Source organism: Callorhinus ursinus, unplaced genomic scaffold (assembly GCF_003265705.2).
Source record: "Callorhinus ursinus isolate GAN/ISIS: 27379988/994484 unplaced genomic scaffold, GSC_fseal_2.0 scaffold27, whole genome shotgun sequence".
Taxonomy (NCBI): domain Eukaryota; kingdom Metazoa; phylum Chordata; class Mammalia; order Carnivora; family Otariidae; genus Callorhinus; species Callorhinus ursinus.
In genome coordinates, this window is record NW_027397089.1 from 3,445,242 (window position 1) to 3,460,311 (window position 15,070).

Here is a 15,070-nt window from a genome sequence, read left to right on the forward strand (position 1 = left end):
GAAAGAAAGAAAGAAAGAAAGAAAGAAAGAAAGAAAAGAAGAGAAAGGAAGAAGGAAAGAAAAAGAAAAAGGGAAGGAGGGAAGAAAGAACAAGTAGCAGAGAAATAAAGAGTGACAACACTGGAAGTAAAATCTGAATCAGATATAAATGGAGTTACAGATGAAATAATTGACTGTGACAATGTTGACATTGATGTCATTTGAAAGAATTTAGATATGCAGCCAAAGCACTTGGTGAAGGAGAATGCATCAACATAAATCAAAAAAGTAGTTGTTACAAAAAGGATAAAAATGTCCTAGAAGAAGTGACATGGGCACAATAAAGGTACTCTCAGAGATATTTTCAGATATTGAAAGTGCAATGGATAGGATGTTGAAAGCTGATCCAAACCTGAGTATGACAATTTTACCAAGGCATAGAAAAGATTCTTGCTCCTATCATAAAACATATGATGAGAAGAAGGCAAGATTGAACTGTATTTGATAAGTTTTTTGGGGGGTGTAGGTACAATTTAAATTTTTGTTTCAAAAGCTCGGATATCTTTGATATTCTATAAAATGTAAAGTTAATTTCCCTGGTTTTTTGAGGGGGGTTAAATTTTTATTTCAAAGTTTTTTTTTTTAACAAGGAAAACTTTAACTATGCTTCTACTCTTTGGATTACAGTGTACTAAGTAGTTTTACTATTTTTTCATTTCTTTATACACTTATAACCAACAGTAAGAGAGTTTTTAATGTTTTGACAAAAATTTTTTAAAGATCATAGAAAAAAGGGCATCTGGTTGGCTCAGTTGGTACAGCATGAGACTCCTGATCTTGGTGTCATGAGTTCAAGCCCCACATTGCGTGTTGAGCTTACTTAAAAAAAAAAAAATCACAGAAAAATTGAATTTTCTCCATTAATTATGAGTTTGTTTTGCATGGTTTCAGCTTCCACAGTCATTTATGGCTTAGCAATATCATGCAAAGCAAGGAGTCCCTGTATGTTAGGTGGTAAAATTAGAACTAAAAATACAGTTTTGTTATTTTAAATTATTATTAGAAGCTTCTAAGTTATAGCTTTGATTTTATGACATAGTACTTGCCCATATCTGGAACACAATCCACAAGTTACATATTATGGCTACAGAAACCAAAATATTCCAAAAAAAAGTGTAACAGGTTAAAAAAAAGCCAACTGGGGCTGTTGCATCAGAGAACTGGACTGTAATTTTGATGCCAACATTTACCTAGCTATGTGACTCGGGGCAAGCTTAAGTTTATGAACTTATAAAAGGATGACTGAGTAAGATAGTGAATATAATGCTCAAGGTATTATAATGTTAACTGTCATTAACATCTGGGTAACTGCTCATTCCCATGATCAAAATGTTTCTGTACGGCAAACACATTTGTTTCACAGATTTGTATCTGTATGTGCAAAAGTAACTCTTTCAGTTCAGAGTCAAGATATATTCCAGGGGTGCCTGGGTGGCTCAGCTGTTAAGCATCTGCCTTCAGCTCAGATCATGATCCCAGAGTCCTGGGACTGAGCCCTGCATCTAGTTCCCTGCTCAGCGGGAAGCCCACTCCCCCAGCTTGTGTTCCCTCTCTCGCTGTCTCTCTCTCTGTAAAATAAATAAAATCTTAAAACAAAACAAAACAAAAAAACACACAAAAAAACAACAAAGATATTTTCCAATACAAATCCTCTTAGTTGGGTTTCATCAGATAATAACAAATAATAACAAATTGTATTACCATAGCTGAAGATGAACTGATTTATCCAGACTATTGGGCAATAACTTTAAGTGAAAAACCCAGGTAATTAGGTAATGTGGTATTTGAGGAAAAGCCAAGTCATTTAAATTTTTGATAAAAAATAAAAAATAAATCTCGTACATATTCTGTTGATATTGTATATAATCTCAGTGAAAATGGATTATTTCAGGAGTTTTCTTTTCTTTTTCTCTTGAAAACTAAGTGAATTTGCTCTGAAAAGCCTAAACATCATTTGATCAGTATACATGATTACAACAGACAAAGCTGTTTTTTTTTTTTAAGATTTTATTTATTTATTTGAAAGAGAGGGAGAGAAAGCGTGCATGAGTAGGGGGGAGGGGCAGAAGGAGAGGGAGAAAGCAGACTCCCCGCTAAGCAGGGAGCCTGATGCGGGATTCAATACCAGGACCCCGAGACCATGACCTGAGCAGAAGGCAGACACTTAACCAACTGAGCCAGCCAGGTGCCCCACCAAAGCTGTTTTCAAAAAGCCTTTTAAGAGAGGGTGCCTGGGTGGCTCAGTCAGTTAAGTATCTGACCCTTGATCTCCACTCAGGTCTTGATCTCAGGGTCATGAGTTTAAGCCCCGCATCAGGCTCCACACTGGTCCTGGAGCCTACTTTTAAAAACAAACAAACAAACAAGCTTTTAATTGGAAAAGATTTTGAACAAAATAAAAATTGGACCAGAACAAAATGTGCTAAAGTGTCTCAACATCATTTTTAGAGGAAGAAGTGTTATAATGAATGAGGTAATGCCATTTGGAGAGTTCCAATCTGTGCTCTGCCAATTCTGACTTTAAAATTAACATTTTTTTAAAGATTTTATTTATTTATTTGACAGAGAGAGACACAGCGAGAGAGGGAACACAAGCAGGGGAAGGGGGAGAGGGAGAAGCAGGCTTCCCACTGAGCAGGGAGCCCAATGCAAGGCTTGATCCCAGGACCCTGGGATCATGACCTGAGCCGAAGGCAGACACTTAATGACTGAGCCACCCAGGTGCCCCTAAAATAACATTTTTTTAAGACTAAAAGATAAATCTATCAGGTTCTTCAGGATAGCCTCTCCAGAAAACATAAGATAGAATATTGTCTCTTTCGTATATTTATCTTCCACACACTCAGTACATTTCTGGTGGAATCACTTGAACAGAGAATAATATCCAAATTTACACACACACACACACACACACACATTTTTTCCAGACAATTATGATTGGTCTGCTCCCCCTCGAAAGATAACTAAATTGTGGATAATTTTATACAACTCCAGCATAATATTTTCACTCAGCTATTGAGGTTTGGACTACCTTAAATTGTATTTGGATTTCAGAAGCAGTGCATAAACTACTTAAGATATGTTCTGCTTTGAATTGATAAAGGCAAAGCACTTTAATTATTATAATTACTACTCATTTTAAGTGTACTATTTTAATCTCCATTTGTGAAGAAGTTATCCAAGAGATACTTGCTGAGTTAATTATCATCTTCCATAGTGACTAAGAGTGATTGCCTTATTTCTCTTTCTACAATCTTCATCTTCTATCTGGAACTGAAGATTTTATTTTTTGTAGTAGGGCTGGTTATTTTGTCAGAAAACTTGAATGCAGAATTTGTGAACTCTTTAATCCTGTGTAACTATACATTATATGTTTATTATTATTATTGTCATTATATCTGATTGAAATTTTTTAAAAGTAATCTCCACTCCCAACATGGGGCTCTAACCCACAACCCCAAGATCAGGAGTCACATGCTCTGTTGACTGAACCTGCCAGGCATCATCTCTCCCATAGAAAATTTTTAATTTCACGGAATGTTTATCTTTTAAATAAACACATTTACATGTATTGAGTACTGATAGATTCTTTTGTGGAAGAACAAAAGGAAAGATAATCAGAATTTGCACATTCACATTAAGACTTTTACAGGAAAAGAAATCAAAGCTATTTTATAAGCTATTAATTTTCATCATCTTTATACTGGTCAACTGACTCTCAATTTGACACTTGAATGCTTGGTGTGATTCTTGTAATGGTATACATAGTATCGACATGTACAAATAGAACTCAGAAATAAATAACTTATTCTTCTCTGCTTGAAGCGGAGCAATTCTGGCAATGCATTTAAGTGCCCTGACAAACAAGAATTGTGAAAAAGATCAACCCAGTGCAAAATTAACCTGGTGATACAGTTACCATGTGACCTAGCAATTCCACTCCAAGGCATATACCAAAGAGAATTAAAACATATGTGCACACAAAAACTTGTACATAAATGTTCATGCCATTATTCGTAGGAGTCAAAAAGTGGAAACAATTCAAATGTTCATCACTGATAAATGGATATAAGAATGGAATATTATTTGACAATAAAAAGAATGAAGTGCTAATATATGTTGTAACATGAATGAACCTCAAACATGTTATGCTAAGTGGAAAAAGCTAGTCATGAAAGGCCACCTATTGTATGATTCCATTTACATCAAATGTCCAGACTAATCTATCAAGACAGAAAGTAGATTAGTGGTTGCTCAGGGCTGGAGTGGCTAATGGGTACACGGTTTATTTTTGGTGCGATGAAAATGTTCTAAAATTGACTGTGGGGATAGTTGCACAGCTCTGTAAATATACTAAAAACCACTGAATTATACCCTTTAACTAGGTGGATATATGGCATGTGAATTATATCTCAAAAAAGTTGTTCTTAAAAAAAATGACATGGACTCTTCTCTTGCTGTTGTGATAATAGATGCTCTTGTTATGTTTTCTGATATGTGGTAGAAAAAGTAAAGCTTCTGAGAAATGCATTTACCTATAAAGCTTATATTAAAGGTAATCGTTAACTATGAAATCTGTAATTGTTTAGTGACTTGTCAACTTTGCCCTAGGAAATTGTATTTGTCACTTTAATTTTTAAAAAACACAAACTGACCAATTTTCTTTTAATTAATTTCACCCCAAAAATATTCTTTCTTTGTTAAGCACAGAGAATATTTAATTCGTCTGACTCTCTCTCTCTGTAGCAACTCTACTAAGTTTTTGACTTTGAGCAAATGACAAAAACATATCTGTGCCTTAGTTTCCCCTATAAAATGGGGATAACAATACTATCTACCTCATACAGTTGTTATAAGCACCAACCAATCAAGAAAATATATATAAATTGCTTTGAACTCTTATGGGACATATAGCAAACTGACCACTTATCATCATCATGGGAAAAATTTAAATGGTCTTTAATAGAGTGGATCTAAATATAACATGAATCTTTATTTCTTTCACATCCATGACGATACAATAGAAGATCAGTTTCAGTTTCAGTTTCAGAAACATTGCTGTTTTGTCACATTAAATGTGAAATTATATAGCTGGTGTGATACTGAAAAAAAAATCCAAAGAGTTTTCTCCCTAGTTTGACTCTCTGCAATGTGAGGTTAAACAGAGGCTATTTATCAAAGGCAGAAGTTTTAGCATAAGCATAGGGACTCCTTTAAATAGATTAAGTAATTTAGTTTTCCCAGACAGGATCTACTTATTTTTATTCTAATAAAACTAATTAAGGTACTTGGCTGTCACATCATGAAAACATCAATTACAGTTGCCCCTTGAACAATGCAGTACTGTTGACTGGAAGCCTTACCAATAACATAAATAGTTGATTAATACATATTTTGTATGTTATGTGTGTTATATACTTTTTATAATAAAGTAAGCTAGAGAAAAAAGTTACTAAGAAAATCATAAGAGACATCTTTACGGTACTGTACTGTATTTATCCCAAAAAAAACTGCATGTAAGTGGACCCACACAGTTCAAACCCCTGTTGTTTAAGGGTCAGCTGTATAATCTATTGGAAATAACTGAGTCTTGAGGGCAATACGTTGGGAGGCACTCTTTAAATTGTAGTTGTCCCAGATTTTCATATTAATTATTACCATTTCCCAGCAGATGGCAGTATGATCTCTTTGACCTGGGTATGCTGTTTTCAAAAGGTTTCTTTAATTCTAAGGAAGAAAATTTTTCCGAGGGAAGCCTGCTTCTCCCTCTCCCACTCCCCCTGCTTGTGTTCCCTCTCTTGCTGTGTCTCTCTCTGTCAAATAAATAAAATCTTTAAAAATAAATAAATAAATAAATAAAATAAACGCTGCACATTCCCTGGTACAGGGTGTTAGATCCCTCCCTGTGCCCCTCTATAGCTCCACAAACTGTCAACATTAATGAAGCCCAGGTGTTCGATTTGAAGGCACTTTGGACCCCGGCCAAAAGAAATCCTAAAAGACAAGGGAACAATGAAAATACAGGCTGTGATATAAAAAGTATGCTGATGTTAGAAGCTGAGGTACACAAGACGGTGAGCTTGTATGGCAACTGCCATGCCTAAGACAGCCATAATTTCAAAATCCCAAGTGGCTTTAAATAAAAGTTTTCTCATAACTCACTGGGTGGTCATATTTAGACAGCTCTAGACTTCTCTAGCAGCAAAACTGCACCTGACCGATGAGAGAAATTTTCTGGTCCTCATTTTCTCCTCTAAGCATGAATAACTGCATGTTACACTATAGAAATGTTAGTATTATTTGATCATTCACTGCTGCACCCAGTCCCATTAGGGATGTCACAAAATATATTGTACATACTGCATATTATCTTTCTATATTCTGAACATTTAATTTCAAAACACATCTGTTCCAAGCATTTCAAATAGCCACACTTAAAGTGCATTTTATTGCTTGCTCCTTGGAAAGTCCAGGAGAGTGATACTGACACACAGAAATGCTGTAAGGTACATTAGTACTGTTGTGTATCAGAACTGTCATATTCTTTTCAACATTAACATCAAAGACAATGGTAATAACTTCTAGTCAGTGTATCCTGGCATGTTTTTTATAATTTGCTTATTTATATAAATTAAACCCAGGGGTTGCATAGCTAAGGAAAATCTATCAGATTATAAACAAATTATGCATGAAAAGATATATTCTGCTATACTTGTACTCAATGAAATATATTCTTAGAAAAAGTTGATATGCTTTTTTAAAAAATGTTGCTTACCAAAAGATGGTTACTTTGTCTAAAACAAAATTACATATTAATGTTGTCGGTTGTGAGGTTGGAAGCTGCAAGGCCCTTCTTAAGTTGAGACTGGTTTCCATAATTAAACATGGAGCTAATTTTGGAACATAAAGCCCTGCCTGTGCCCCTCTATATCTTGACAAACTGTCAACATGAATTAAGCACTGGTACAGTTTTCTGCTGTACTGAGGGAAGGTTTACCCACCATGTTTTTCTCCTCCTTTTTGCTAAATGAACATCCCTTTTCAGACCTCACCTTCTGACATTTAACTATTACCTTTCTGTATTCCTATCAATGACCACATTAGTCGCTTCTGAGATGACTCTCCTCGAGCCAAGTGTCCAACAGTAAGTTAATATTAATAAAAGCTAAATAAATCGAGTGCTTAATAAATTAAAGGCACTATGGAGTTGAAATAGTAATAATAGTTCACAATCAATGAGCATTTATTGTGTGCCTGGCCCTGTTCTAAGCACTCTATACACATTAAGTCATAAACCAAGCCACTCCAACCAGGAAGGTATTCTGTAGCCCCATTTGATGGGAGAGTAAAGACCTCTAAAGGGTTCCCAACTAGCGATTGACCCTTGGAGCATCTAAAATGCGTGGGGCACTTTGGGTTATCAGGCTGACTGAAGAGATGTAGCTAGCACTTAATGGGTTGGGTCCGGAGATGCTAGACCCCTTGTAGCTCACTAGTCTCAAGACAATGAGGAATCTTCCTACCCCAAATGCAAATGACACTCCAACCAAGAAGCACTCTCTTGCTGTGAACTTGTCTCCACCATTCTTCTTATTAAATAACTCATCTCTTTTCAAATTTTGTATTATTTCAGATTATATTTAGGATTAAATGCAAAAACAGCTCTGAGCTTTCAGCCAATAGCTGACCTGGTTGAAAACTGTTGAGCTGTTTTATGCATAAAAGCTCCTCTTCCTATTATCTTCTGCACTGCCACCATAAGAAGAAGAAATAAAAAGTCTCGGCATATTAACTTTGTATCCTAAAGCCACCAACACGATAGTTTAAGAAAAATTTTATATTAATTCTATTTAATTTGGGGGCATGAATTCTTACAAATTATCTATCATGCAAAAATTTAAAATATGTTTGCTACCAATCTAGTTGTATTAGTGTAAACTGAGCAAAAAGACATAGAGAAATATTACCTACACAGAACTGGACTTCGCCGTCAGGTAAAAGTCTATATGAAATTCATTTTCTTCCGACAGCCATGCCCTCTTGATGTCTTGATTTATACATCGTGAAAATGAATTCTTTGCTAGTAGCCAAAAGCACAGGGCAGGTAAAGTGCACGATATGTTAACTCTTGATGTGCTATTGATCATAAACCTATTAAATTAACGTCATTCGTTCTCTAGTTTCTTATTTCGGCTAATTTCAATTTTTAGTCATCATTTCTGTAAAGTCAGAAAAATATAAGCCCCGTTTGCCATAGAAACAAATGCCTGCCAGAGTCTAGATAGCCTCTAATTATCAGCCAAATGCAAAGAACCCTGGGAGGATAACAGACTGAAAATTAAGCCTCAAACTTAATCACCTGACAAGCCTGTTGAACCAGATTCCTGGTTCAGCAGATCTGTGTGGAGACCAACAATTTGTAGTAGTAAGAAGCCTCGAGGCGATGGTGATGGTAGTGATGCTGTTCCTCAGGCAAGATTCCCATCAGCACTGGATTAAGGTATGGAAGGAAGGCAAGACCTAAACTAGAAAAGCCATTTTACAGCGACATAAGCTTAAAGGCTGGGACTCTTCACAAGACATCTGAATTTGAAGATGCTAAAAATGTAAGGCCTAGATCATGTTGGAATAAGAACTCCTTGGTTTCAGATTTGTGCCTGTTCTGTATTTTGAATCATGATATCCTGTCTAATTATTATACTGAAAGTCCTTCATGTCTTTTAAAGCTTAAGGCATTTCTGTTCACAGAAATTACTATTATTCTTGAAGCTATACATACCATTATTTGTGATGGAAAAGTTCATTTTTCTGTCATTTCACTTGTATGTATAGCTTCTGAATTTTGTTGTTAGAAACAGATGGAGAGGCTTTTCTCCCTTCCCAACTGACTGCAATCTACTTTGTGGCTCTAAGATTTCTTAAAGTGATGCTTTAAATGAGAGATTGCAACGTCTCTTCTGTTGTGTCTAAGATACTGTACTTTCAAAGTTTCCAGTTGAAGAAGCAGTATTTCAAAAAAATAAGCTAAAAGTAAAATGTGAGAACAAGAAATCCTAAAACAGGCTATAACTCAATCCACAAGAAATCCACTCCCACAGCCCTAAAGGAGATCTTACCTGCATAAGTTGCTGCTTCAATTTCTGTATTTCTGAAATGTTCAGCTCACTGAATAAGTCAGAAACAGGGTGTAGAGACTCTCCTTTCCTTAAAGTGGGAGTCCGATAGTCTCCATTCAGTTTCACAAGGGGCCCGTGGATATGCCCATTCATTTTGTCGTCATTGTTGGGTTCACTCGCGTCCTCCGAGAACTTGAGTCCGTCGACAGAGATGCTGATATGGTTATCGTTGAGGGTGATGTACTGGGAGAGCTCCTTTCGCAGGATGTTCTTTTGCTCCCTCTCGTTTTTTAAGGTCTCAAGGGCTTCTTCTAGTTGGTGCTCCGCGATCTCTTTCAACCGGATGGCATCTTCCAGCTGGCTGTTGAGAAGCACAGTTTCCTCCTCAAATCGCTTAATCTCATGCTTTAAGCCTTCGTATTCAACCTGAATTAGATAGGATAAAGAAGATTCATAAAACTAAAATTTGGGTCTTACAAAACTGCCATCAACCACTCTAGTAGACCTAGTTATTTAAAAAATTAAAATGTTAGTCTACTCATTATACTGGACACCTGAAACTAATATAATACTGTGTGTTAACTAAAAATAGGAAACTACACAGTGTAAAATGTGAGTCTACAAAATAAATCTAAAACAGCACATAGTATCTATACTCTTCAGGTAACACAGGATGGTTTCTTTGGACATTATATATAATTTATAATATATTATTAGTTAGTATATATAATATATTATATAATTTATAAATATTTTAAGTTAGATATATAAATTCAATTCTTAGCAGAGATGAAAAAGGTGTCTGTTTTAGGATTTCTTTTTATGGGGACCAATGGCCAAAAGGGGGTACTGTTTGCCTAAAAAAAGGATTTTTTTTAAAGATTTTTATATATTTATCTGAGAGAGAGAAAGAGAGAGACAGAGACAGCAGGAGCAGGGGGAGGGGCAGAGGGAGAGGGAGAAGCAGGCTGCCCGCTGAGCAGGGAGCCCAATGTGGGGCTTGATCCCAGGACCCTGGGATCATGACCTGAGCCGAAGGCAGATGCTTAACGACCTGAGTCACCCAGGCAGCCCAGGAATTTTTAAAAAAATAAATTTATCAGAATATTTATAACTAGGAAAATATTTTATCATCACTATTACTTTGTTTTACTTAATTATTAATGATAAGGAAATTTTTATATTCAGAGATAGATTAGCTAAAAGATCACAATAAGAATTTAATCTCAATAAAATATGAGAGTAAAATGAAGCAAAGAAAAATTTTATGTGTTTATGGATAGAATCTGGAATAGTGGTACTGATTATCTGATAATAGAAAAATACATATACATTGCTATCAATGCAATATTCCTTTGAATTGAGAATCAAATAGCCTGTGTAAACACCCCTTGGTCATGAAAGCCCACAAGGGAAAGAGATCTCTACTCTAAACTGACAGGCCTTCCTTGAGGCCTTTTCCATGGCACTAATCACATGCCACTTTTTAATAACTATTCTATCTCCACAACTATATTGACTCCTCAGAAGGAGGAGTTGTTATGTACCTGAGGTGTCCCTCAGTGCTTCAATATTCCATCACAGTGTTTCAACAGAATTCTGCTCTTCAACAAGCGTTTGCTGTTGTGAATGAAAAAATAAACTGGAAAAGGTAATATAATAAAGTCATTATATTAGATACTAATGTAAACTATGTGCTTAGTTGTACATTTATTTTACTGTTTATATTAGTTTAAACTTGTATTTTTTTTAAACATTTTATTTATTTATTTATTTTGAGAGACAGAATGAGAGAGAGTATGAGAGGGGGGAGGGTCAGAGGGAAAAGCAGACTCCCCGCTGAGCAGGGAGCCCGATGTGGGACTCGATCCCGGGACTCCAGGATCATGACCTGAGCTGAAGGCAGTCGCTTAACCAACTTGAGCCACCCAGGCGCCCCTAAACTTGTATTTTAAGAAATATTTTTATTTTTTATTTTTTTAGATTTTATTTATTTGAGAGAGAGAGAGAGTGTGCATGAGCAGAGGGGAGGGGCAGAAGCAGACCCCACTGAGCAGGGAGCGCAATGGAGGACTCGATCCCAGGACCCCAGGATCATGACCTGAGTCAAAGGCAGATGCTCAACTGACTGAGCCTCCCAGGCGCCTCAAGAAATATTTAAAAAATGAAAGAATAGGGATCATAGATCATTACCATTTTCATCTGTTTCTATTCCACTCCCCACCCCACCCCCCCTTGTTCACATAATCTCACTGGAATGGCTTGTTTTGCAAAGGTTAGGGTAACAGTTTTTGACATAGGTTTAGGTCAGATGTAGGTTAGGCTGATGTAACAGAGACCTAGATAAGAGCGATTGAGTCTAGATAGAAGTTTGCCTCTCTCTCCTCTAACACTATGGAGATAGACAGTCAAGGGCCAGTAGGATTCTCTGTTCCATGAGGTCATTCTTCTATCTTAACGCACTGCCTACTACTCTGGTCCATATGATCTAAGGCGGCTTGCCACCTTGATCAAGTTTCAAGCAGTAGGTCAAAGTAAGAGGCATACCCTTTCTCTTTAAGGACATGTCTCAAAAGGTGCTCATATCACTTCTCATATCCCAGTGGCCAGTACTAGTCACATGACACTTACTTACAAGGCAGGTGAAGAACATTTTCTTTATCCTGCATAGCCGCCTTATGCTCAATTAAAAACTGAGTAATAGGGGCACATGAGTGGCTCGGTCAGTTGAGTGCCTGACTCTTGGTTTTGGCTCAGGTCATGATCTCGAGGTCCTGGGGTCCGTACTCAGCAGACAGCCTCTTGTGCTTTCTCTCTCTCTCCCTCTGCCCCCCACTCTGTTCTCTCTATCTCTCTCTGTCTCAAATAAATAAATCAATCTTTATACATACATACATACATACATACTGGGTAATACACTGGGAGAGGGGTACAATGGATACTGCTATACAAGATCACTGGAATTTCATATTTCCATGATAGAAAAGACCCAAATATAGAAATTGCTTGCGATAACAGAATCTGGGTCCTTGTGTCATGGTTTCTTCCAGGCCTGCTTATAAACCGTAAAGTCGTCTTCCTCCTGACCTTCTCTTTTCCTTTCCCTGAACAACTCAGGATACCCACTTGCTAACCTTTCCTAGTATTTCAGCCAATCCTCTGACTGCTCCCAAATTACTTGATAGCTTACATTTGCAGATACTTCTTTAGTTTGCATTGTAGACCTTTATTCTGTAATCCTTGTTAAACTGATTGTTTAGGCCAGGGATTGTCTAACATTACTCTGTCTTCTGGATGAAATCTAGCCCACCACCTATTTTTGTAAATAAAATTTTATTAGAACACAGTCACACTACTTTGTCTCTGGCTACTTTCATGCTACAACAGCAGAGTACAGTAGTTGGAAGAGACACTGTTAGAGATACATTAGGCCTACAAAACTTAACTTACTTACCATCTGACCTTAGTAGGAAAAGTTTATATTCCTGGGCTAGACTTGAAGACATTTATTTAGTTTGCACTGTAGATTTTTTAAATTTTGTAATTCATATTTAATTGAGGGTAGACTTTGTATAAAACCTGATCTCTTTCTCTCTGGGCAACTTCACTCACTCTACTCATAAATATTTAGGCTCCTAATATTTACCCAGCTGTTTCATGTTTCTCTGCCTTGGCCAAGGCTGTCATCTGGAAAACTCTTATTCAACCTTTAAGACCCATGTCAAAAATCTGATCCTAACTCCAAAGTCTTTATTGACCTGTTCAGGCAAACAGATCACTCCTTTCTGGTACCATCACTGTAAGGCTGAAGCAGATGATTTGAGCCCCAACAAAGTGGAGGCACCAAGAAACAGGAATGAGAAGGCACTTAAAAACTGATATCTGGGGGCGCCTGGGTGGCTCAGTCAGTTAAGCACCTGACTCTCGATCTCAGCTCAGGTCTTGATGTCAGGGTTGTGAGTTCAAGTCTTGAATTGGGCTCCATGCTGGGCATGGAGCCTTCTTAAAAAAAAAAACAACTGATGCCTGACGTTTTTAAAATAGCATCAAACTAGTCACCATTATAAAAATTCGTACTTTGGTGCAATTCCTTCTAGCAACTTCATAGTTTAGTAACTTTTTTCTCTTTAACTACAAGAGGGTTGGGGGTAAGTATCACAATCTTTTCAGAGCTTAGGAAGTCTCAAGATCTTAATCTAGCCCTCTATTGCCACATCTAACACATAGCTTTTAGTATGCAATTACATGGATGGCTATGAGTCTATTAACTGCCTTCCCTCCTGGGACTATAAATTCTTTAAGACAGTGACCATGTCTTTTGTCCTTAAAAAAGTACATGGCCTCATAGAAGGATACTCCTGAAACACTGGTTAAATGAATCAAACTGAATTGAATATGTTCCCTAGGTCTCTTATGATATTATTGCCTGATATAGAAACATATCCCTGGAGGAAATGTTCTTCATAATATCAGTATGATTGAGTTATTAATTTTAACAGGTGTTTTCAATGGTTAGATAACAACTATTGAGTGCTTTAGTATGTGAGATATTAGGGACATAGGACTTATTATTTCTCCCCTACCTCCCACCAGTATATCTCTAGAAATTGAAGCTAACATAATTTCCTGCCCTGGTAGGTAACACTGGGACCAGGCAAATTTTCCTGTTAACCCTATGTTAACCAATACTGGGACTAGGCATAGAAAATTTGTGGGAAATACTCTCCTGGAAGATGAGACCCAATGAAAACAGCTTCCTTAAGACCCAAGTCAAGGCCCTTACTTTGTTGTGCCCCCCAACTGACAGCCATTATGTCATAAACTCAACCTATCCCAACCAGTTTCCCACCATGCTAAACCCAATCCAGACCCAAAAATCCTATGAACACCCTTTCCCTAAACCTCCCATTTTGAGACATTACTAAGGCTCTGTTGAGGTAGGTCTCTTACTGGAGAGGTCTAATAAATAGCTTTGCTTCATCAGTGGGTTTTTCTGATGGGGAACTGACAGTCAACTCGACCTCTCTTTATGGTTACTGCTTCTTCCTACACTTCTTTCAGAAAATTTGGTTTTCAAAAGTATCAAAGTATAAAATGTATTTGTAAGACTGGACCTGATTTTATTTTGTACACAGAACCGAGTCAGCACACAGAGGGATGTGGCTAAAGTTTTCAGAGTCAACTCTCTGATGTTCTTATATATTTCATATTTAGGATCACAAATAAAACTTGGTTTGATGAATTATAATAATCTTAAATTTTACTTTCCTTTCTAAGCTGAAGAGTGAATATAAGCAAGAAAAACAAAGCAATTTATTCATTCTTTCAACAGATATTTATTTAATGCCTTCTATGGGCCAGGCAGGCTCTGTTCTGGATGTTATATTACAGTTGAAGGGGATGGAAAATAAATAAACTAACATATAGAAACTATATAGGGAATAAGAAATGCTGTTTAAACAATAGTCATTTAAGAAAATAATCAGTAAATAGCTAAAAGAAAAATGGAACTTCAGAAAAAGAAGAATCTTCTAGTTCTTTGAGCTAAGCATTTTATAATGTTAGTAGCTTGGCTACTCATTGAAGTGTCAACCCAGGCAGCAGGAGTATATTTTGTGTAGGGAGCTTCAGTACGAAGGAACATTCCGAGCAGTTTTGAGATTGAAATCTAGCATTGCCATCTCTTTGAAAAAAAGAACTGTGGCATTTGTACATAAAATGTTATACTTAACACTTCACTAATTAGAAACAGAGTATATGATGGATTCTAACTCCTGTCAATAAAGGCCAAGAGTAGGAAAAAGACCCCAAAAAACAAAACCCAGCATTTTCTTCATTGGGAGAGACTTGTACCACTACAGTGCATCCATTTGTCAGGAAATAAGCCAGAATGGCCCTTTGTGCAGAAAATAATT

At 36.7% G+C, this 15,070-nt stretch overlaps 1 protein-coding gene across 6 annotated transcripts in view; it reads right to left on the reverse strand.

The window, feature by feature from the left end:
* The window catches only part of BICD1 (BICD cargo adaptor 1), a 228,553-nt gene that overhangs the window by 56,604 nt on the left and 156,879 nt on the right, over positions 1-15,070 (reverse strand). For all 6 annotated transcript variants that reach the window (XM_073877732.1, XM_073877734.1, XM_073877733.1 and 3 more), the window contains exon 4: positions 9,156-9,581. In XM_073877732.1, coding sequence (XP_073733833.1) covers positions 9,156-9,581 — 426 coding nt within the window. The remainder of the gene's footprint in view (positions 1-9,155; positions 9,582-15,070) is intronic.